A 24,948-nucleotide genomic window follows, 5' to 3' on the forward strand; every position below is an offset into this window, starting at 1 on the left:
CACCTCTTAAATAAACTTTGCAAGAAGGGAGGAATTAAGGCATGCAAAATAAACCAGGGGTATAGCTCAACCTCGTGCAAAACAAAGTCGAGTTGGGAAATATATGGTGCAGGCATCCTGGTCTTGTAGAAATGTGCTAGCGTATTTTCTGCTCTTCTCTGCTCTTCTCTTGCATGAATGTTTCCCAGAAAAATGAATTTTGCTATTCTGTCTTTTTCCATTGTGCTCCGAAAATGCTGTACAGTTGCTCCAAGAGCAAACTCTCATAATTGGATCTAGATGGCAGCATGCTGTATTTCTGAATGTGTAAATGGGATGTCATGGCTGAGAAATGCAAAACTGTCAAGTGTCCATTTACTAATACCAAGTAGCTCTATGCTAGGCTGACCACAGAAATACCTCTTTCAGTTTCGAGTGTTTAATATATTTCACATCCTGACAGCCTCCTATTATGGATTACAGACTTTTCTTGTACCTTATGAGCCAGAGCCCCATTCACTGATAATGAATCCCAGAACACTCTGGCCCTTAATGCAGCTGTTTGTGCAGCAGCACAAAAAGGGAGCTGGGAGGGAGATTTTTTGTGTTGACAAAGCACTAATTTTAATAATGACAAATTGTTTCTCCAGAATTCAGCACTATTCATATTCATGACCATTCTGCTACTGAAGCAAAATCATTTATATGCCTGAAAATCGCTTTTTTACTTTTACTCTATTTCCACTCTGCACATCTTTCTATATTTTAGCATTCTTGACAGGATAATCAAATATTTTCCAAACATTGTATCTCTAAAGAAAGCAACAAAGGCAGTGTTTGGAAAGAAACATTTTTGTCTTTGATTGAAGGGGAAACAAAAACGTTGAACGGCGTTTGATTTCCCATGCCCATAGTCATTACAGTGTCTGTATTCCACCCAAAGTGCTCGCGGCGATGGGAGGGGAAGCTGCTGTCCATCAGTGGTGGTACGTGGCCTTGGGACAGCTGTACAAATGCTGTAGTTGTATCTATGTTGTTTTAACATTCCCTATTCGAAGAGCAAAATTGTTTCTCATTTACCCAGGAACGCTTTCTACTTTTGCATTATTTAGTTGCTATGATTAAATGAATTCTTTATTATTGACAGAAAAAATCCTATGCATTTTTCCTTTCCCTATGAGAATAAAGTTGGTATGTTTGTTTTATATTTTTATTTTCCAATATCTATCCCAGTCTCGCTTCCAAAAAAAAAGGCTAAATCATGGCTGCATTCCAGCACAGCATCTGTTTCCTCTGTTATATACATCTTTGATACCCCTGATGTATGGGATCCTAGATGAAGAAAGCTAGTTAGGAGGTTCCACTCCATTAGTTTGTTGATTATTTTTTTTCTTTGAAGCCTGCAATTAAAAAAAAGTGGATTTTTTTCTTACTATTAGGGCATGCTTTCAGAGCCTGTGAAAAAATAACTGCTGCTGTTGATGACTTTATGCAATCAGTGCATAGCTGCATTAGGGTGGAAAAACTAAATGGATTTTTTAATATCTGTTCATTTGTCACACTTTTATAAGTGATCAGCAGTACATCTAATTGTGGCCAAAGTTTAATGAATTCTGCGCAAATGTGGTGCTACCAGTTACATCTGTGGGTCCTGTCAAGGCTTTACAGAAGTCTAGAGCAATTCAATCCTTCTGTTATAAGCAAATATTTTCTTTAAGTCACATTAATGCTATGGGAACTTGTTTTGTTGCCCTCTGTGTTTTTTCATTGAAAAGACTTCCTTAGACTATAAACTTCCTCTAAAAAAAATAATAAATATCTATTCAGTTCAGACTCAAGAATAAACCCAAATTACACAAATGAACCAGATGAAAACAGATTTGGGTACAATTGTTGTAAGTCGGGTTGGTACACCAACCATTTCTGACAGAATAATAAAAGCATCATCAAAGATACAGCTCTAAAGTCTGAGATGGTTTTGGTCTTCAGTTTTGAGAGATGATCACAGCAGTTTGTGTAAGGAGATAGCTATCAATAACCCTTTTCCTTGATGGTATATGTTGCGTGCTCCTTGTTAATTCTTTCAAGCAACTACAAAATACTGGTTGAGGCTGTCGACCTCTTTAGTCATAATCCTCTGTAGATAAAAATCAGTTCATCTTCAATTATTTTGTGCCAATGAATAATGTGAGTATTCTTGGCATCGGTTTGTGATACCAAATTACATCCCACTCTGGCTGCATCTGTAGAAAATGAGGAAGCTTCCTCTATTACTGCACTGAAATAATAATTCTCCCTTACTGTTTCTAATGTCACAACTATTGTCCTGAGAGTACTGCCATTGCAGCAGGAGGGCTGGCCTGAGCTGATGGGTGAATGACCACCACGGGCCAGTGCTAGTCCAAGGTCCTCTGCAGTGCCTTTGAGTGGTGTGCCATAGGCAGTGCTGTGTTATAAGCCTTGTGTTTATCACGGCACAGAAAAATGCAAAAATTATTCTAAGTACTACACTGTGCCTCCCCTGTATACGTGGGCAAAGTAAAACTTGCTTTTGGGTCTGTGGAAGTGAAATAATGACAGCACTGATCATTTGGGCTCCTCGCGACAAGAAAGACATGGAGGTGCTGGAGTGCATCCAGAGAAAGGCAACAAAGCTGGTGAGGGGTCTGGAGAACAAGTCTAATGAGGAGTGGCTGAGGGAACTGGGGCTGTTTAGCCTGGAGAAAAGGAGGCTGAGGGGAGTGAGGCTGAAGGGGAACCTTATTGCTCTCTATAGCTACCTGAGGCAAGGTTGTGGTGAGGGGGAGGTCGGTCTCTTCTCCCAAGTAACAAGGAATAGGACAAGACGAAATGTCTTCAAGTTGCACCAGGGGAGGTTTAGATTGGATATTAGGAAAAATTTCTTCACTGAAAGGGTTGTCAAGTGTTGGAAGAGACTGCCCAGAGAAGTGGTGGAGTTACCATCCCTGGAGGTACTTAAAAGACAGGTAGATGTGGTGCTGAGGGACATGGTTTAATGGTGGACTCGGCAGTGTCAGATTTATGATTGGACTTGATGGTCTTAAGGGTCTTTTCCAACCTAAACGATTCTATGGAATTATGTTACTCTAAAATATAATTGCTAAGCTACAAGAAGCAACAGATACACCAACTGGAAGAGGGTGACACTGGGCACTTACAAGAAATCTTATGGCTGTCTCCTTTTTAGGACCGGTATGTCCTGTGCAGCAGACTGCCTGATCCTTGGTGCTGCATCATTTTGCTGAATCTCAGGTCCAGGTGAATGCTGGATCTAAACCTCTCCATGGGTACTGCAGGGGAATGGTGCTAATTAGTGCTGCCCAGCACCTGTGAGGAGGGGGAAAGAGGGTCAGCCCTTTCTTTGCGCAGGAGAGCGGGCTGGGGCCGGAGGAAAGCCTCATGTTTGAGGGCTGCAATGTTGCAGCTGAAGGAAGCAATGGCCATCACCTAATATACCTTGATTTGCCTTCAGCAGCCCCGGCAGGAGTTGGGGCCAGCCCTACCTAAGCTGGTGGGCAGTCCCTTGCCCTGGGCTACTGCCCATTTGTCTACATGAAGTTGGCTCTGCACTGGGGTGTGTGTGTGGGGGTATCTGACTGCATCTGTGGAGCTCCTGCTTTTATTTCTTAGCTGGCGCTGCCAGGTGAGAGGGACTGTGCCACAAACTCTGCACCACGGAACAGGGCTATAAAGGAGAAGGGACATCCAGGTGAGGGTTGTGAGTAACACTAAAACCCAGCAGTTAAATCAAGTGCTGGAATCCATGTGGATGAGAATATTTTGCTTGGCGTTGCACAGCCCTGTGTATGGGGAGATGACAGATGATAGCTGAGCACTCAGGCTGGAGCCATGACCATCAAGCAGCCTGCAGGCTTTGCTGCTTCTACCCTCAGCAAGTTTTCCCACCGCTTGGCTTTATTTCTAGGGAGGGTCAGCTTTGCTTTCTTACTTGTGCATGCTTGTTTATAAATGCTTAATATCTAATTAAATAATGACATGTTTTAGTAGCATGTAGATATTACAGATAATCCAGGAGGGATCACTTTTTAGCATAGATTAAATATCTCTGCAGCAAAACTAATTACTTTTCCAGAATTTCCAAAATATCTTATGGGGCCTCTTACTTGTGTGAGTGGAAAATAGTCAGAAAATGTCTTCCTGTTTGACTTTTATTTTAATGGAAATAAACAGCGCTCTCGTTACTTTGAAGAAATCTAAATACGATGCTTATGTTTCAAGCAACATTAAACCTTCGTTATGTGGACCGCAGAGGATATGATGAGATATAATTAAGAAAGAGTTTGCTCTGCGCACGTAGTACCTGCCTGGCTGTGATTCCTGGGAAGAGGAGGAGATTCTGCCACTCAGGAATCTGTGTAAGCAGCTAGACAGCATTCAGCCAGGGGAGCCAGCAGTGGCCGGGCTGCCAAACAGCTAATCACAGTGGTAATAAATATTTATGAACGCTGCATTTGAGCCAAGCTGTGTGCTTGACTCGAGTCTCACTGCGGGTCACCAGGGAATGCTCTGTCAAATTTCTCTCCCCTGCAATGACCTGGGGTTAAATTTTGTCATCTCACAGCTTGGAGATGTCCCCTGGCTGCTCTGGCAGGTCCTAGGGAAGGCAACCTTTCTAGGCGGGATGAAACTAGTCCCGAAGTCAATGTGGACTTTAAGGTTGGTGAACCGACCACCTTAAGAAACGAAGCATTTGCTTTAGCACTGTAGGTGCGTGACGCATTGCTGGGGGGCTCGTCGGAGTTAATACCCCGTAGAGGAAGCCCGGTATTTCACAGATGACAGTTCAATGCACCGGGCTAAGGTGCAAGCTGCTCTGGTCCCGTCAACAGGACTTCAGTAAGTTCAACAGTAGCCTGACCTAGTGACAGGTTTTTTTTTTAACTGGATCTTCAATCATTTTCCTCTGTTTACTCTTCTAATCAATGAGTTAAGCCATAATCCTCTGAGCCAACTGACCTTTGGGAGAAATGTGCTCACGTATCTGCTAATGGCAAATAATGGGCAAAATGATTATTAGTTTGCATAAACGTTCAAAAATGACTGTTTCTCTGACATTTCTCTTTATAGATGTGCTTAAATGAGATCTGGTTGTAACTGTGTTTTGAATGATGGAATGAATTATGTCTATTATCATTAACATGGCACTTCATAGCCTCTGGGTAGAGGAAGGTAAAGTCTCTCAGAGCAATACTGACATTCCCCATGGAAACTACTGTCCGGGACCCTGCACAGAACACAGTGTAGAACAACTGTAAATCATCCTGTTTAAGTTGAGCCCTCCTATAAACAATGAATAAGAGTTTTCACAGGGATACTTTCTTTCACACTGCAAAGAAAGAAATGCCAGGCAAGTTGATATAGATTGGAGATGCAGGCAATTTATCATTTGTTTTTATAACCGTTCTACTGTCATGTTGCTATTCTAGCAGTTTTATGAAGAGCTGACTGCTCTATGTTATAGAGTATTCATAAATGATGATTAATTAATCCATTTTGGTGGCCTACTCTGAGCAAACAAACCTCAGAGTTAATTTAATTCTCCACTCTTGGTTTCAGAGGAAAAAAAAACACAGCATTTTCAGTTCACTAGAGGATATAATATTCTCAAATCAGCCACTTTCCAATTAATTTTGAATGGCGAACACAGCAAGGAAATTTTGTTCTTGTCCATTTACTTCTATTAAGGATTCATTTTCAATAATCAGAGAATTCTGAGTCAGCTCATTTTTACCTTAAAGGCCTGCTCCTGACACTTTAATAAATTATTGTATGGTGTGTGCTTGAAGGTAACAGATTCTTTTTCTCTTTACCCAATAACCCTCGTGTTGACACACAGTCATTTATTACGATTTCTGCCATTGCCTAACTTGCTGGGAAGTAATTCTGATGAAGTACCAAAACACATGGTGTTGGAGTATCAGTTTTTATAAAGAAGGAAAATGTCATGACAGAAAGAACGGAGATGTGTTATCATTTAAATATTTTCTTCATGCTTTGAGCTTCAAGCTAATTAGTTTCTAAATATGCTGCTGAAGGCTTGAGTTTCCATGGGATAATATTTTCCCATACCAGCTCTTTGCAGCTGGGGTAGCCATGTGGGATGAAGGAGAAAAGAATGATGTACAAAGGGGGGAAAAAAAGATTCAAAAGCCTGAGCAAGGCTGGAGTGGATTTAATCATACACGTGGAGTTGGAAGATAAAAGTGGCTTCAACTTTTATGTTTGTATTATAATATTTCTATCATGTTATCAGTGCTTACGGGACTTCTGGTTGCAAAAGGAAATATCTTTAGGGGAAGGGGCGATTGTGCTGTCAATACAGGCCCTTTTGTATCGTGCTATCTTTCAAAACAAATGTATATTGGTTGTATTGAACCTTAGTACGTGCTGTGGCAGGAAGAAAACGGAAGTGTTTCTGATGCCCAACGTGTGTGGGGTGTAAGTATATTTCTGAATAAAGAAGAGATACTACCCTCTTCCTCAGGCGAAGGCTAATGACTACGTCCTGCAGTGATACTGTCTTACCGGGCAGCTCTGGCTGGGATGCCCCTGGGATGGCAACCCCGTGCGCCTCTCTACAGGGACGAGTATCTGGCCACTCTGTAATGTTCACTTACACGTGGCAAAATGGTTCTTTACATTCTCCTGGCAGGTTAATGGACCCCTGTACAAAGAAGAGTAAGGCCCAACTCTCTGGTTTTTTTCATTTGATTTGGTACGTTTGTGGCCCTTAAAACAAATTCTGACATAGCTGGTTAATAACAAAGCCCCCTTTTAAGCTGGTAGAATGAACATACCCCTCTTCTCACGTTGGAGAAGTCTGATTTCACTATAGGCAGCAGCCTGCTAATTATGGCTCAACAAGTATTGACATTTTTGTAGCGGGGAGGTTGCTTGCTTTCTTTTTCCTGTTCCTGAAATATGCTGAGATGCTCTATTCACAGGGCCCTTAGTAGAACTGCATTATGAATTACTTTTGGATTGCAGCGTATTTCCTATGATGCCCAAGGTTATTTTTTATTCTTTCTACAGCTATGCTCAGAGAAACAAAGCAAATAAAAAGAAAAATATTATTAATGCTCAAGATGTTTCATAATAACACTCCCAAATCTCTTGTGGAAGGTATAAATTAACCCCTCTCTGCATTTACTTTTCATATTCTGAAGCAATAACGTGGGATTCTCATCTGTTTCTGTGATGAGTGAGAGCAGGAAACAAGAACAAAATGTTCGAAGTATGGCACATGTGGGACATACAGAATCTAGATCTAACAGACTGGAAATGAACAATAACCCTTTAGTCACGGTGAGAGTTTAAAAATGTAAATGCATTTAAGTGGCCTTCAAAATTAAGAGAGTCCCATGACACTTAGGGAGAATTGGCCTCTTTCTACAATGTGTGAGAGCACTTTGTTCGAAGTTAGAATAATAATGTACCTTATTATGGACTATCTGTAGCTTCTCCTGAGTTGAGTTCAAAGTTACCTTTCAATCAGAAGTCTAATTTCACTCTAGACGACCAAATTCCCACAAAAGAAGCTAATCTTCCTGAAATTCATATGCCACATTTCATCTCAGGCTAAAGCTTCTTAGGGATGTTTGATTGAAGTAGGAAGAGGAGTTTAAAGACCTGTTTACCTTTTCCCTTTTTCCGCTACTTTTTTTTTTTTTAAGTTTAAAAATGGCTTGATGTGTCAGTTGCAAATATGTCTTATTTTGTTGGCTTTGAGGACAAAAACTGTTTTGTGCAGGGTATGCATGCGTCTCTAGATACTATGTGGTGATGCAGGTATAAATCTAGAGTGAAGAGTTTTTTTAGGAAGATATAAATAAAATACAGGAATGGCCTGTGCAAGTTCTTTATGGTGGAACTATGACAAGGAGACAGTGGGAGACGAAATTAAAACACCCTGTGAGAAGAAGGGGAAAGGAAGAGTTAGCCCAGCCAAGTTCATGTGTGTAACAAGGAGAAGGAAGGAAGGATAGGTAAAGAGAAACATCTCATGAATTAAGACGCTGGATATAAGTAACAATCTGATCCTTGGTAGAGATCTTCGATTTAACCACCTCTCTAGGGATATCTGACTTTCTTGGTTGAGGCTATGGACAATCTTAATTCACTGTGTTCAGCCGTGACCAGAACAGAGGTGGGAATATCTTGAGGTGGTGGGGGTCTCATATTAGCTTTCATTTTCTGCTGTTTGATTGTGGCCAAAGATTGTGTCATACTTCACAAGAAACTTTGCCCTTGTGTACACAGCAAGGTCTACAACTACTCTGGTTTCAGTATTAACTTGACACGGTCTCTCAGAAGGGGTTGGTGGCTGCAGACCCGAAATGTGGCTAGAGGGGAGCAGGAAAGGGGGTGGAGGTATTAAGGGTTACCCATTAGCTTTTCAAGGTGAGCAGATAATGAGAAAAACATACACCAGACTGGCAAGTAAATCCAATTAATTGACTACTCAACTAAGTAAGTGGGTCTGGCTGGTTCTTCTCCAAGCCTGATACGCTTATTTTTGTTTTAGTGTTTGGCTGAGGTGCCTTTTGTGCTGTCGCTTGCTGGCTTAATAAAAAGCTGTCTGGTTTAAGGAGATTTTTTATTTTAGGAGAAAGTACTCTCTCACTCTTGTTTGTAGGGCTGATAATATTTAGGGCTGTATTTATTAGCTTATCTTGACTGTTAAACGTTTATGACTGTTCTTTATTGTCTGTGAAGCAGGGGAGTAAAGGAGACGAGCTAGAAAACAGATACTGGAAGACCTTGTGGATGCCGAAGATGTGATATATAGAACAATTTGTAAAAGCATGCTTTAAATATGTCTGAGCGTTTCTCAGGAGACTGAATGAAGGGCAACGGTCAGAGAACAGGGACTGAACCCACTTAGTTTTGAGCCTGACATTTGGATGTGGAAAATCCTCCTTAAAATTAAACTCCAATAGAGTTCCCTAACTTTTCTTACGGAAAAACCTGCTTTTTGCTGCTGAAAGTGTTTCAGTTTGGGAACCGTATTTTATGAATGTGTTCATTTTTTTCAATTATAAATTTTCATGGTTTACATTTTGAAGCAAAGCAAGGAATTTACTCTGTTCATCCCATTTGCTCCCTCCGCCTCATGCCCCATGTTTGTTCATGATAGCGGATGATGCGAGTGTGCCATAGAAAACACGTTGCTCTGATTGGCACATCACAGCTTTCATACCAAAGTTCTCTTTCTAAAGAAAGACGGTACCTATTAAGGTTGCTTTTAATGCCAGTTAACTTGTCTTTTTCTACTGAGTATGTTAAAGACAGAAGTGAGTGTAAAGTTGGTCAATGTTTGATGGGAGGGTATTTCAAAAACAACAAAAGAAAGGGGCAAAGAAAAGGAATACGGCACAGTAGCGGTGAAGCAAACAAAGAGGAAGGGGGGTTTTTACTGATACATTCTCGGAATGGATAAAGTTATTCTAAAGGGCAATTAAGCTAAGTCAATAATGAGAAGTAGAATAAAAATGTTGAAAATGACCTAAACATTTAACTCCTTGAAATGCCATAAATATTTTTATAGTTATGTAACCCAGTGAAGCAAACATTAAAAGAAATAATCTTTGAAAGCACCTCAAAGCACTGTATAAAGGTTATAAAGAATTGGCAAGGTCTAGGAAGAGAGGAAAAGGAAATGATGCTGTTCTAAATTGTTTAAAAAGTAAATAAATTTTAAAAAGTCTTAAGTTGACTGTTTTTTCTGTGGAAGCAGTGGAATGCTGTACACCTGCAGAAAACCTAAATATTTTTTCACAAGGGATGGGGTTGCTAGAATGTTGGTCAGAGCCAGAAAATGTTCTATCCCATTTACATAGCTGGGCAGTGTTATATTCAGGTTAAGAACGTAATATTCTTCTGGGCTGATGCTTTTTGGTATTAAATTCCTGGCTTTGAAGATATGTCTTGAGTAGCAACATACTTTCTTGAGTAGTAATGTAATCTCTTGTTTTAAGATCTAACTACAATTAATAGAGAAATATGTGCTGTCACAGCACCGTGGCAAGATTCTTACTCTTGAAAAAAGTTTTATTTTACCATCAAAATTGGATTAGGCACAAAAGCAGTTTCGTAAAGCTCTTTTACATTTTTGATTGAAGTTTTAGATGTCTGTCTGTTTTTGGTTTTTTCCTCTTCCCTTGCTTATTTCTACTGATTGTGGTGGTTTTGTTGCTTTTTCCACCACTGACATGGAAGTTCTGATGCTACAACTTTTAAGAGTTCTGTCCTAATTAGGATTTAGTGAATAACTCATTTTTGATATTGTTTGTCAAACCACAAAGTAAATAACATCCCTGATAATAACACAGCACTGATTGAACAGCTAGCTTTGGTCTAGCAAGGGAGAAAAAAATATTTCAGTTGAATGTTTCATTGCTTTTCTTGTATCAAATAGTAAAGGAAAACTCCAACAGCCACAGTAATGTCTCATTTTCTGTCCCAAACTGTATGTGTATTTCTTATTTGTAAATACATCTGAAGCTCCTTGTTATTGTTCTAAGCCTCCAAATGAATGAAACCCTTCAGAGAGGAGTTGGATCGGTACCTTTTGAAAGAGTTGCACTTATTTAGGTTTATTTCAAACCTATGCTGTTCACTGAGACTTTTTGCACTAACTTTAATGAGCTTTGCTTTGAAGTGTTTATGCAAAGAATAACCCCAAACCCTAGGCTTGAGCAGCCTTCTGCATTAGCTGGATCCTGGCAAGGTCTGGCTGGGATTCTTGTAACCCTCATTAAAACTCAAAGGAAAGTTGGTTTGATTCCTGTCTGTCTTGGTGGAATTTATCCCTTCTCTGCATACTACTAAATCATCTCTGCCAGACATGACTCATCTTTAGGACTCATAAATTAGAAAGTGAAAATATCTCCGAGCCACAAAATTTTCAGTAGAAGCCATTAAAAAAAAAAAAAATCCATTGGAAGATCCCCTCGACAATCTCTCTGCAAACTCTTTATCCTAATGCGATGTCACTCGGGCATTTGCTAATTTAACCATCTATGTGGTATTGCTTCATAGAAATGCAAACACTTTTGGTGTATGAGCTTAATATTTATTTGTAATACATTTGCTGAAGTTGCTAACTCCAACCTGGGTAATGGATAGGGTTTCTGTAAACCGCTTGCTTGTCAAGGCTCAGGAGGGGATAAAAGAGAATTTGCCGGTAGCCTTCACTGGTGGCACGTTCTGAAGTTAGGAAAGCCTAGCAGATACTCAGTTCTTGTCTTTTTCAAGATGTAGTTGCAGGTTCCTTACCTAATTCAAATACTTCATTATCTCCCACCTGCTGCCCGCCAAGGCCCCTTTGGGAATTTCTCACCTGAAGTATGTGGAATATATACTCAGAGAAGAAATTGCGTTGCAGTCAATGTACTGCAATGCCAATGATACTGCTCGCCATTAAGAGAGTTGCAGTCCGACCCTAAATTAGTTGTAAATAAGTTCTTCCTATCTGATACATTATTCCTATTTAGTAAATTTGCTTCCCCACATTTAATTATTCTTGAAATGTGCTTCAGTAATCAAACTAATGGGGAAAAAAATGTTTAATCCAAACTTGATTATTTAAATTGTGTTCCTACTTGCACTTGTTTGGGGAGATGGGATAAAAGATTATAAGTTGATGTTTTAACAGTGTGAGGAAACAGGAGCTGCTCCGTGCTATCTTTTTCAACCCATCTTCACTGCCGAAATCCTTTTAAACACACAACTATAAATCAAGTCACTGCTTTGTGCCTGGAAACCCTGGTCTACATCATCCAGGCCAGGCATTTTCTAAAATTTGAAACAGTCTGAAAAAGACTGTCTTGAAGTCTGCGTGTGGGGGAAACCTGTAATAATTCTATTTACTGGAGCGTAAAGGATGGCTTTTCATTTCTGGAAGCCTTGCCTCAAAGTGACTGTGGACATGAACCGAACTGTTCTCAGCTGTACTCGTTGTCCTCTCTAACTAGTGAATATGTATGGTACTGGCTGGTGTAAAGGGGCAACTGTTGGACTAATAAGATCAGGCAAGGAAGCTGGTGCCGGATGGTGAAAGGGAAAGAGGAGCCAAACTGGGCGGCACTTCTTTGCGCTTGTTTAGCTGATGTTGTTAGTCTACTTCGTAACAAGCAATAGATTCACCTACAGGTCTCTTCAACAAGGCAAACTCAAAGTGAGAGAAGTTTTTTGGGTTTAGTGCTCCAACGGCTTCAGTCATTTCCACGTGGCGGTAGGAGATGCCTTACAGCAGCGATGCTGTGTGGGTGGGGGTATGAGATGTGGAGTATGCTGCTCCTCTGTATCCACTATTGGAGTAAGCAAGTGTTGTTGCCCAGCTATTGTTAAGATCATCTACAGAAACATACCAATGTTAAAAAATGGCAAAAGGACTAAAAAAATCCACAGAAATGAGACCACAAACCCAGAAGTCCTCTTCTAACTTCTAGCCTACTTGATGATCAAGAAGGTACCTCATAAAATAACAAAAAGATCGTCTGCTGTAGTTGTAGAATGGGCTCTGTGAAACCAGTTATTCCTTTTTTGTTTGCTTTTTGTTCTTGCTCCTGTGCTTTTTTGAACCGGGCAGGGGTAGTAAATAACCCCGCGCACCACAAGGCAGATAACTAGCTGTATAAGGAGATTTCTAACTCAATCTTGGACTCTGGAATATGGTCTTTTATGGTAATAAAACACATAATTTATATGTAACTTCAGTTGTCATGGTAGCCTGGCAGCACTGTGAGAGTGCGCATGTGTACTTTCTCTTTCTGCAAGCAGAAATAGTTTTATAGCATCTTCGCCCTCCAGAAGAGGTTCCCCTTTCCTCTTGCTGTATGCACATAATTTACACTAATGCTGGTGCCAAGTGTGCGTACCCACTTGAGACCCCAGCCTGGTGAGCAAAAGACTTGTGCAACCACGTGGAAGTAGAATTAATAGGAACTACTTTGTTTCTGCCAATGTCCTGCGCGCCAGGAAAGGGTCTGACAAGTGTTTTTAAAGAGTAAATGAAAAATATTTTTTTAAAATGTCAATAATGCAAAAATAAACAATGGTACAGGCAATCCCTTTCCTGCAAAACTTGAAGTAGGGTAACTGCAACAATGTGTAAAGCAGCCTACATGCTAGCGGGGATGGTGCATTCTGGTTAGGATTTATTTAGTGGATATGTTTTCTATCCATGGACTACGTTAGGCATCTCATTCGGTATGACTCAACAACAGCAACAAAATTTTAACTTAGGGTTTTGGAAAAGCCTTCACATTCCAGACAGTTGTTCTTGTCCATAATCCAGAGTGCATGTGTTGGTTTACACTGTATTGCTTGTGGTAAAGCCCTGAACTGCATATGTTGATATCCAAATACTAAGGAAGCTTATCAATGAGCAGAGGTGTGCAGAGAGCTTCTAGGATGCAAGATGGGAAGTCTCTCATTGCTATTCGAGTAAGCACTGCTGCCAGATTGGAGAACACATCACATTCAAGGCATATTTTTTTTATTCAACTGAATTTGCAATTGGCCAGTGGAGTAGGCACTCTATTGATCCTTTTCAGAAGATACCATAGATTTTAGATAGTAATCTGTAAAACTGTTCAAATTCACCACCAAAAATTTCTCTTATGCTGAATAAAAGAAAGGTCTTCCCATTTGTTCATTTCTGTGCTGTCCAAGCTTGGTATTTAAAAAAATAAAAATGGTGTATGAATATAGGTGATTTTGTTTCCTACTCACATCAGTTTCCTTCTGAGATAAGGCTAGATTTTTGCTTTTACTGTTGTCAGTCAGTGCATATTTCATAGGGTAGTGTACCAACCTGACTTGAATGATGGCGGGGTTTTGCAGAATATCTTACTTCAGCTCACACATGATTAAATTATATTTCTTCCTGTCTGAATAAGCACTTATATTGGAACAGATTCATACTTAACTCAGAGTTGGGAAAGTGCATGTCAGTATTTCACTTGTGTCGCTTAAGTCAGTAAAATATCAGTTTTGATGAGGTAAAGATAGAAAATCTTAAAAGTGGGAGGGGGGGAATCAAACATTAACAGTATAGAAATGCTGTTCTTTTTAAATACCACCCAATAATATATATTGCACTCTCAAGTTATTGGAACATAGCTTGGACAAAGCAATTAACTTCATGTACTGAAGAAAATCAAAGAAAATCTTTTTTCCCTCTCCCTTTTCTTTGGAAGACCATCTTCTAGCTCTGTCATGAACATCACAGATGCACGATTAGGCCAGGTTGGACGGGGCTTTGAGCAACCTGATCTAGTGGAAGGTGTCCCTGTCAATGACAAGGGGGTTGGAACTGGATGATCTTTAAGGTCCCTTCCAACCTAAACCATTCTATGATTTAATCTAGAGTGTTTTGCATGCCCTTACATATTGCCTTGCTAGGAAAGGTCCTGTCTCTGCTGCATTGCTCCTGAAACATAAAAGGCAGATGGTTGAACTGCTTCTTTCAACATTTTTTCGTGTCACACTCGGCGGGGCACCAAGAGCACCCATCTGTGCTGCAGGACCTATCTAGGGAGTGATTTGTCCCTTTCTGGGGGAAGTGGTTTAACCTGGCTGGGGAAAACCTCCTGCAGGGCTGGCATGAGCAGCTGGGGGTGCTAGGGCTCTCAGAAGGAAAATGCTCCAGCATCTCCGATGTTGGTCCTGCTTGGGAGCTTTCTGGAGAGCCCAGGCTAATGAATTCCGGAGAGTGTAATAAATGGTGGCATAGGCTTACCTGATTTCATTTGGAGTTCAAGAATAGCCTTTAAAATAATTCTTAGATTAACTGAAGAGCTATCCTTCCCCATACCCTCACCCTGTCTTTGGAAAGAACATTTGGACACATTTGTTTAAAAGATCCAAAGGCTGAAATTTCTAATATGCAACTGTGAGCTTGTGCCTTCTTGCTCATTTATTGTCAGTTACAAAGAAAAAACTGAAATTAGAGAAAAGGTGAGTTGCAGGGGAGGAAGTCAGGGTGGCCTGAGCATGCTCACAAGCTTGGTCATGGTGATTGACTGAGCAACGGTCAAGCTCTCTAATTCTAAGCAGCTCTCATGGAGTAAGAACATACTTTGCTACAGACTGCTGCATTACCTAAATCTGAGGAAATCTTCAGATAAGTGAGAGGTGCACAGGTATTGATCAAAGTATGGTAAAGCTAAGGATAAATTCCAGCAGTATCCCAAGCCAGTGATGAGCCAAGTTACACTTAAGGAAACTGTGGGAAGAAAAGCCAGCCTGAGAGAACTGCAGGTAAGGGAGAGATGGGATAAAGAACAGAGATATTTCTTATTCTCAAATTAGGTGTCACGGGTATGGTACAGAAAAATTCTTAGTGGAAATGTCCCATTTCTTTAAGCCCACTGAATCTTTGACTCAGATGCCAACTTAGCTCCCCAGCCAAAATTTTCACCTAATTTATATAAAACAAAATCTATATTTAGGTGTCTAAAGTGACCTGCATTTGAGAGTTAGCTCCACCTGAAGTTTCTGTAACTCTGCAGGGAAGCCAATGAGTACTGTAAACCACTGAAAATTAGGCCACCTGGCAAGACACAAGACATTTATCTTACAAGTAGTATAGCCTGCTTGGGTGGAACAGGAAGCAGGGAGGACAATGGCACAAAAAATAATTGACATATGATTTTGTTTTTGTTCTTGTCCTTCCTCCTTCCACCTCTAGGCTGCTGTCTTAAATGGCATCAGACTTGTTCTGTGACTTCAAAATACAGCATTTGCAGTCAGGTAGCTTTGCTCCTTCATCCTTGTTAACCCAGATCTCGCCTATGTACTCACCTACATTGTGTTGTCATAGGGGTGTGTGTGTATATTAGCGCAGCGCAGCTCAGACCGCTTTATTAGATAAGAGGCAAAATTGTGTGGTAGCTCTAAAAATCATCCTTAAAGTCTGTGGCACTTCTGATTAAACCATATATATGTGTGTGTTTATACATATATAGGTTGTTTATATGTGCGCACACACATATATAGTTTATGGTTCGTGTATTGTTGACAGAAAAGGAAATGCAGCACTGAGCAAAGCAGAAATGTTCATTAGAAGGCTGTGTACTGCTTGGGGTATTTTTTAGCTGCACAAAACCTAGTTTTAAGAGCCAGTGGTGGGGGAATGATATCAGGCCTGAGCCCTGGGGTTTCGACCGAGCGATATCAGGAGTGCCCGAGGAGCCAAGCTTATGGAAAAAAGGAAATCAGGATAAGATCAGTTTTCTCTACCCTCACTGGTTTCTTTCAGTCTCAGTTAGACCAGTCAGCGCACTACTGTCTCACAGGGACCCTGCGTCAGGTTGGGAAACGGTATGAAGCTGAAATTAATGCGTTTTCCAGTAACTTGTTGCACAGAGTTGTAGTTAGAAATTAGCAGAAAACATTTTGCTCCTTTCCTCTAAAATCGCTTCTTATCTCTGAGCAAGTGGTCTTGAATTTTATTTCCCAAACAAGAGAACTGATCTCCATCCCTTCCTCCCTTCCTCCTCCCCATTAATCAGCGTGTCCAAAAAATAGCAAAAGGAGGTACCTACGGGATTCAGGAGAATAGTGAGGAAGAGTTCACCTCCTCGGATACTTTTGTCCAGCTCCTGAGGACCCCCAGGGTATTCCTTGTAAAAAATAGTATGAGTGAAAAGGCCACAGGTCTGTCGAGGGAGCACCTGAGAACAAAACAACAGTGCTGTTGTGACATTAACTTCTTTCTGGAAACTTACCCTGGCACAGCCACCCAAATCCCTCCAGCAACTCAAAGAAACAAACCAGCAACCCTTTCTGCCTCTCTGCTCTGGCATGTTTGTTTATGGGCTCCTTTCTGCCTTTTGTACTCTGGTGGTAAGAAAGGGCGGTCCAGCAGATGTGGGAGACTTCCAGATGCCAGCTCTGAAAAGCTGACACACACACGGGCTGAGCTTTCCTGCAGACTGCTTTATTCAGCTCAGACACTCATAATAAGTGTTTGTTTCCTGCCGTTTGGAAGAAAACAAAAAGCCAAACCTCTCCTCCCTTAGCAAGGTTAGTTTATTAGCAGATATATGCTGCTTCCTGGCCATCTTTATCTCAGGCAATTAATCCTGCTGTTCTTGAAACACTGAATTTGTATTCAAGGCTGAGGACCACAAAAGACCTCTTGTTTTATACTTTCCCCAGTCCTGAAAAACCACGTTGAGCCCCTCATTCCTGTTTGCGAAATGTGTCCAGGACAAGTGGGATGCTCGCGTGAGACCAGCCTGAGGTCAGCTCCCTGTCCCTTTGCAAATCAAGAGGCTGTGTGTCCAAAACCAGCCAGCTCGCAGGAGTGGGAAAACAAGCTCATCTTGGAGAACTAGATATTTCAGTTACGTTTTTAGCTAGGTAGTCTGGTAGAGACAACTCTCAGAGCATATGGGTATTGCCTAATCCACGCAGAGACATAATCCACCTGAGGAAGGCCTTTTATTTCCCTCCAGTCAGTGATTTTGCTTTTCTACTTGGTTAGAACAACAAATAAAACCTACCTGCAGCAGAGCATTTTAATACATGTGTAAATGCGCTGCTGAAATTGAGTCTATTCCAACAGTAATTTGACTCTCTGCAGTAACTTCTTGGTTTTGATTAAGATGTTGTTTGTTTAGGGAGTTTTGACTTTACATGTGTAGGCAATATTCAAGTCAGCTGGGACTTTAAAGCATCCCAGGACCTGCCCTTGAAATATGTCTGAACTCCACTTACGCATATTCAGTTCTTGTGTTTCACCTATCTATAGGGTTGCAGCTGGCTGGTAAGATGGGCCAAATAATTTTATACGTTTTCCTGCCCTTCATGCAGTTGAAGTGTGTATGTGAGGAACCTTCTCTCTCCTCACACAAATGCCTGGTCCGGAGGAGTCGGGCATGTGTTGGGTCCCTGGCTCTGGGAGTTTCAGAAGCAAAGCTTGGAAGGAAACCTCAGCCTCAGAGCAGTGTCATACTTGCTGGAGGAAATTACTTCCACCTGCTCAGCTTCCCAGGTGGTGGATTTCTAATCCTTTCATGCATAAAGATGAACCAGACCTTGAAACATAGGTCTTAGGCAATTTAATGAATTTTGAAGTATGCATTTATAACTCTGATAGTTGATGGGACTACAAGTACATTTAGTTTCTGAGGATTACAATTGCAGTTGCCTGAGTTCATGTGACTTTTTAAAAAAAAAACCAAAATCTGGCTGCATAACAAATGCACTGTTTTGGCATCCTTGCAAATCCTCGATCACAGAGAATTTTAATGCTTGCTGTAAAACTTGAAGTATTTGGTAAAAATAGCATACTTTTGAATAGCTTAAAACTATTGCTATGAAGCATGGAAATGCAGTGTACCATGATGCCATTGTGGATGAAGCCCCGTCTGTACCGTGCAGGCTTCAGGTGTGGGTATTCTTCTGTGCTGGTCACTCGGATGTGCCAGACCTTCTTCCAGGCCTCGTACAGCTGGATGTGAACTGGGTAGACCCCAGAGTGGTGCGGAGCCACCGCGTACCCCATATCAGTTGGTATGCTGTGCTCCTGCGACACAACAGAGGGAGGAATACATTTAGGAACAGAAAAAGAACATGGAATTATTCAAAGCTTATTTCTCCTGCAGACAGTGGCATCAGGGAAGCTGCTGTCCTTGGACAGACTTGTATCTGTTTGTATTTAGCACAAGCTAAAAATGGAGGGGAGATGAGGGGAACTAGAATTAGAGTTTGATAACTGCAGAGTGATAAATGATCCTCTTGGATTACGTTGCGTATACTGTTACATGGAATAGATTTGCCTGCCTGTTCATTACACATTGTGTGTATCTTAAGATGCATCCTACCTGTTTGGTTCTTTTTAAAGGTAATCTGGTAAGCTGATGCTGCTTATTTACTAAGCTATCAAACAGCATTAGAGCAGTAAACAGATAAAGGAAAAAAAGTTGCAGTGACATATGTGTGATTTTTTTGTTTCCTATTTCTGAAATAAGAGCAAGATTCCTTCCTGATTAAAAAAAAAAAAAAAAATCCTCTATAGGTTCTGAATCAGCTTATATTTTTTTTTCCATGGTACAAGGTGGTAGCACAAAAAGCTGGACTTAGACATATTTTTCATATCGTAAATATTTATTCAGCTCGGTTTCTATGAGGAAACTTGCATTTTCATGAATATAATCTATAGGTTATCTTGAAAAATCTTCCAATGGCACAATGAGATAGTTAACGTGCAGGCGGAAGGAATTAAGGAAGAAGCTTAACTGCGAGCGTGCTGGGCATGTTCCCTTCTCTCCTGACGCTCTCCTGCCTTTGTTCTGCTCCTCATCCCTCCCGTTCCCGACTTAGCGTGGGCTGTCTGAAAACCCCATCTGATGACGAGGCCTGATAACCACATCTATAGCTGGGGATATATTTAAAAGAGAGCAAATTATTTGAAGCGTAAGCTATACATGTGAAAATGAAGCAATTAGTTTCATTGGTCTGAGTGACTGACTATTCAGAAATGCATCCGGCGTTTATCAGCTCCCGGCAGAAAAAAAGGCTGTGCTCTGCCTCTTCTGTCCAGGCTCAGTTCCAGCAGGTCCCAGTAAAAGCCCTTTTAAACTCTCCCACAGCATCTCCAGGTTGCAGGGCATCCTGCTGCTGTGGCTCTCCCTGCATTCCTTCCTGCGCTTCAAGTGTTTACTGAATTAATTTTACTCCCAGTACTACAGGATACATCAGCTGTTTTCTGTTCAAATAAAATTGATGTTCAGAGGGCAGTGGCTAAAACATGAGATGATGGCTTTTTTTTTTTTTTTTTTTTTTTTTGTCCTTCCTCTTGCCCACATTACCCAAGAATTGTTGATTCCTTTAATTCCAGGAACAGCAGGATCTGCTGGGCATCTTCAAGTACTTTGCAAGGAAAGGCTTTTTTGGTTCATTGACAAAAATTAAGTTAAATCTGTAGGGAACACTTGTTCATACATCACATAATGCAACCACTTAAAATTATTCATTCCTTATTAGTAAACATCTTAGGTTACTGGCTGATCTTGGGGAAAAAAAAGGAAACCCAAACTCACTATTTTGTAACTTACTGAGAGCAAAATGTAATTTCTGCTTATTAATGTTACATACCTGAAAGGCATGAGTCAGTTTAAGGGTGAAATGAGGAACAGATCTATAAGAAGTGTTGAATCACTCTTTCTCTTTTTTTTTTTTTTTTTTTTTTTTGCCATGAACATATATAAAGGAAAAAGCTATATCTAAAGGTTTCTGAAAAAAAAAAATGGCCATTTATTACTCTGAGTAGTTTATGATGCTCACGCTGTCAAATACACTGTATTAACTTAAATATACTGGATTAACTTGAATCTAAAACCTTCACCAAACCTGTGTTAGGGAGTATACAGACAAATGTGTCCTGAGCTAGATAATGAACACTGCTCTGAATGTCCAAAAGTAGGTATCTGGATGAATACATGTAAAATCCTGTTTACCTACTTACTATTTGCTGCTGGTATTGCCATAGCAACAGAATGGTAAAATGGTAATCTGCCATTCACAAATAAAATAAGGCAGCTTTTCATAAATTCTCAATATAAAAAGCTAATTAGCCTCTGAATAAAACCTGCACACTACGTAGTTCATCACACAAATACATGACAGTCACTCAGGTACCCAATATGATTTTAAGAAGAAACAACTAACAAATCAGATTTTCTTTGGTCAGTTTACTTGAGTAAATTAAATATGTCTTCTTTTAGTGATTTCTGTTGCTCTCTTTCCTTTTTCCCCTCTCAATTTGTTATTAAATTTAGTTTGGGATTGAGAACTAATGTGTTAAAAGGAAGAGCATACATTTGAATCTAAGCTGTTGGGCAAAATGGGAGATGCCTTTAGTGAGTATATTTTCTCATATATTCTAAGAAACAATTTCCTACAAGATTTTATTAGGTTATTTATACATTCAGGATTTCCACTGATTATTTTTTTCCCCCCCTTTGAAAATTTGTTCAAAAACTTTCTGTGTGTGTTTGTCTAGTTTGGAAAACTTCTGGCCCTTTCCGGCACTAAGAACGGCAGCATTATATTTCTTTGCATGGTTAAGCTGGGACCCAAGAGCCACTAATTTTGGACAGGTTAAATTTGTTTCTATTTCACTTGTGCGCTAAGAGACTTTCAATTCTAATTTAAATGACAGTGTAAGCTGAGGCAGCAGCAGTGGATGAGTTCAATACTAAGAGAGAATTTGTGTTATAACCTGTGAGATATGGGGAAGACTATTAAAACAGTTGTTCCATTTTTGGCAGAAAATTCCCTGAGCATGCATTGGTTCGCATCACGGAGTGGTCGGGGAGTGGTGGGACTGCTTAAGGGCTAGACCAGACTAGAGGATGCTCTCCAGGAGCACGCCTTGTGTCCTCCAGGCACCAGTGAGCACGGGGTATGCGGCTCAGACTGCTACCACCTCAAAACAACCCTCCCTCCGATGCCTGCATGTGGCCAGTACATCTGGCCAGCGGCAGCCAGATGTCTCAAACCAGGACACCTTCCAAAGTTTACCTTGCCCACAGCCCACGGGACAAGTACTTCTACAGGTGAGCTGAAAAGCTGAAGCAATCTGCCAAGGCTGCTTATCTCTCTCAATTATCAGCTTCGTTCAAGCAAGGGAAGATGTGCTTGCAACTCCTAACCTCTTTTAACCTTCCTATTTGTGCAGAAATGAGCTGTGTTTGCCATGAGTCAGCATTGCGCTCTCTGTTATTAAAAAAAAAAAAAAAAAAAAAAACCACAAAGAAAAAAAACAAACAAACAACAACAAAACCCAAACCAAACCTCCTTGGCTAAAGAAAAGGCAGGTAATGCGGAATGAACACTGCTCTCCAGAAGGAGGTATATTCTCAACAAGTACAGCTGCATTCCTATAACAGTTTTCACACGAACAGATGTTAGAAATTCAAATTAAAAAAACATTGTATGGAAGATGGACTGTTTACATTAGCAGGATCTTGTCCGACAGTAAACCCCAGTTTTTGATTGCACCAAATATTACAAGTTCTTGTTAAAATACAGTAAGAAATAAAATGAAACAAACCCTGAAACTCTTATAACACAACTGTCATTCTGCTGATTAAAGATTGCTGGTGATGTGTTTTACAGAAACACCTAGTATTGGCCAGTCAGAGAAAGAATAAAAAAGCAACCTTTTAATTTGTGAAATCTTATGTCTACTGTAGATCTTTTCACACGGTCCGTTGAACTGCAGCATTCCCTTTGGTGTAAAGGCTTTTATTAGATCATGTAACAATACAACCTCAAAAAAGTTTGCTAAGCCTTTTGACTTTGACCAACAGTAGGTGATAAATGTAGTACTTTAAGATGTTACTTTCCAGTGTTAAAAGATTCACATCAGCTTTGCATATTTTTAGTACTGAGATATATTTTGAATATTGCTGCACATGGGTGAGATTTCCTATAAGAGATTATATGTTACTATGTCAGTTTAAAATACTTAGTAAGGTTCCTCTTATTTGGCAAATGAATTTGCTACTTCCTTGCTTGTCAGCACTCACAAAAATGTTGTGTTTTTTTTTAATCCTTTATGGACACATGATTTCTGTTCTCAAGGCTTATGTTACTGGATAACTTTATTGAATAAATATTTCAGCTTTCAATTACTTTCAGTTCAATTCTAAATTTTAAAAACCTGCTTCAAAGCTCTCTAGCTAGACAAGACAGTTCAGCAAACAAGAGGTGACAGTTATTGAAATACAGGGGCTCTGTGTGGTGGTATTTGCTTTCACCTTTGTTTTTTCATCTCCGTGGTGTGCTTCCTTGCCACGTGGCTGTACAGTGCACCAAGCAGAGAGTACAAGGGGTCTTAACGAAGAGGATTTTCTGGTGTCTGTGTCAGATCCAGGATTGACAGGGACACACTTTTGAAAAGCCAGCTTTTCTCCAGTCTTACATAGGAGTCTCCCAAATATCTCCACGACTCCTGTTCTAGGCATCATTTGCACCATAGCAGGTTATCAAGAGGCAAAGAAGATGTGGGATTTAAGATCTTAGGTTTCCAAGGATGTGAAATGAAGAAAGGCAGTCCAGCACTGAGGAAGCTACACATGACTAGGAAACACGTAAACTCTGCCTGTGTGTGGTACCAAATGCAGTTGAGAAAGTAGAGGCAGCCTTGGAGATGTGCTGCAAAAGCACACTCCTGGTATGGACAAAAGCACTAAGGAAGATGGGCTATTTTGGAAAGACATTAAGATTAGGCAGAATAAATCCCATCCTGTCTGCACAGGACAATGTTATCCTCTATATGCAGATCATTTACAGAACATTTTTAGAGGCAATCTCTAGAGGGCATCTCTCCTTCCCAACATTAACTACAGATATTAATAATGGGAAAAATTAGACTCTCTTTTCATCACGTGTACATACTTTACGTTTGATATGTGGTCACTGGTCTTCATATTCTTGGTATTTAATTGGTATATTAAAAGCTCATGGTGTCCTTGTGGTTTGGGCAGCTCAAAAGTTTTAGGCAGAGGAAGTGCTGATGTGCATCTGTAGTTGGTTTATAAACCGGAGACTGAAGCCAAGGAGTGTTACTAGACAGGCTCTGAATTGATTTCTTTGTTTTGTATACGTGTATCTCTGAATTGATTTGTTTCGTATATGTCTCTCTCTCACTTCTTCATATCAGATCACAACTACCTTTTTACAGTTGATGATAGTTTTTGCCCTATCTCTACTGTGCTTTGGGTATGTGTGCTCACAGATGAGCACAGAAGAGCAGGAGATAATCACTGAGCAAACAAATCGAGGGACAAAATAAAGAGCTACAGGCTTTGGATTAGATACTTTGTACTTGGTTTTGTCAGATAAGGATATACAAAAGGGGGGAGGAAGGATACTTTGAGATTAAAGGATGGCAGTGAAAACCTGGTTCGTTTTGTTTTTGGAATATGTACTATCGGAGACATCTGCTTGCAAAATTTGTTCACCTCTTTGTATATCAATAGCATTGCCTATACACAACGAGAATAACACTTGAGATAATATCAGTTTGCAAGATTTAATCCAAGGCGTAATCCATTGGTGTCTTTAAAGGATTTTGGGATCCTCTGATAGAGAAGAACCCCACAAAACATGATCGAGTCAAACCAAACTGATAATCAAAAGAAATGTTATTTGTAATTTCCTTTGCCAGGCTCTGAAGCCTACCATCTGTATTTATGTAAATAAGGCGACATTGGGATAGCAAAGTTCTGGGTAGCCTGCAACTTAGTTTGCCACAGTTAAAATCGCTGGCTCTTGTTCCTCTGAGGCTATTGTGAGCGCTTGAGAAGAGGTTTGGCAGCAAGGGCTGTGGGAGTGGGGCTATGGATGGGGGTGGCTGTGGGGCCCATCGTTCAGGCACGCGTGGACAAGGATTTTGCCAGGCAAAACTTCCCACGCTGCCTGCCGGATCCAGAGCAGCAGGGCAATAACACTTAAAGACATGAGAAAGTCTCTTCCTGTCATCAACTAGGCACGAAATGGTAGAAATTATAAATATTTCAGTGACGCATAAAATACAATAATTTGGAGGGCTCTTGTTAAAGGCAGTCTTCTGGTTCACAAGCAATTCACGTGTAAGGGAATCCTTTAAAGACTGTTGATTTTACTAAGCCCCAGATACACAGAGGTATCTGCACTGAAATCAAGGCAATTAGATCCCTAATTAGCAATTAGCTGTATGTATACAAAACTGTTTAGGTATCTGATTTCTAAATGTATTTTGTGGTACAGCTGTTTGAGGCAGGATGTGATTGTAAGCCCCCATTTTATAGAGCATCATTGAGGTATGGATATATCTGTGTAAAACAGAAGAAGATCTTTTATCTAGTTGCCAGCTGTAACACCTGTATTTCTTGCTCATGTTCAGCAGACTGTACGTGTACT

General features: G+C 40.4%; 1 protein-coding gene across 1 annotated transcript in view; it reads right to left on the bottom strand.

Moving 5' to 3' along the window:
* The window catches only part of LOC309670961 (bifunctional heparan sulfate N-deacetylase/N-sulfotransferase 4), a gene marked incomplete at its 5' end in the record, with an annotated part of 84,789 nt that overhangs the window by 21,026 nt on the left and 38,815 nt on the right, over window positions 1–24,948 (bottom strand). The window contains 2 exons of the mRNA XM_082482104.1: window positions 16,575–16,703; window positions 18,377–18,562. Coding sequence (XP_082338230.1) covers window positions 16,575–16,703; window positions 18,377–18,562 — 315 coding nt within the window. The remainder of the gene's footprint in view (window positions 1–16,574; window positions 16,704–18,376; window positions 18,563–24,948) is intronic.

This window comes from Vanellus vanellus (genome assembly GCF_965231255.1).
Source record: "Vanellus vanellus genome assembly, chromosome: 4".
NCBI classification, from domain to species: Eukaryota; Metazoa; Chordata; class Aves; order Charadriiformes; family Charadriidae; genus Vanellus; species Vanellus vanellus.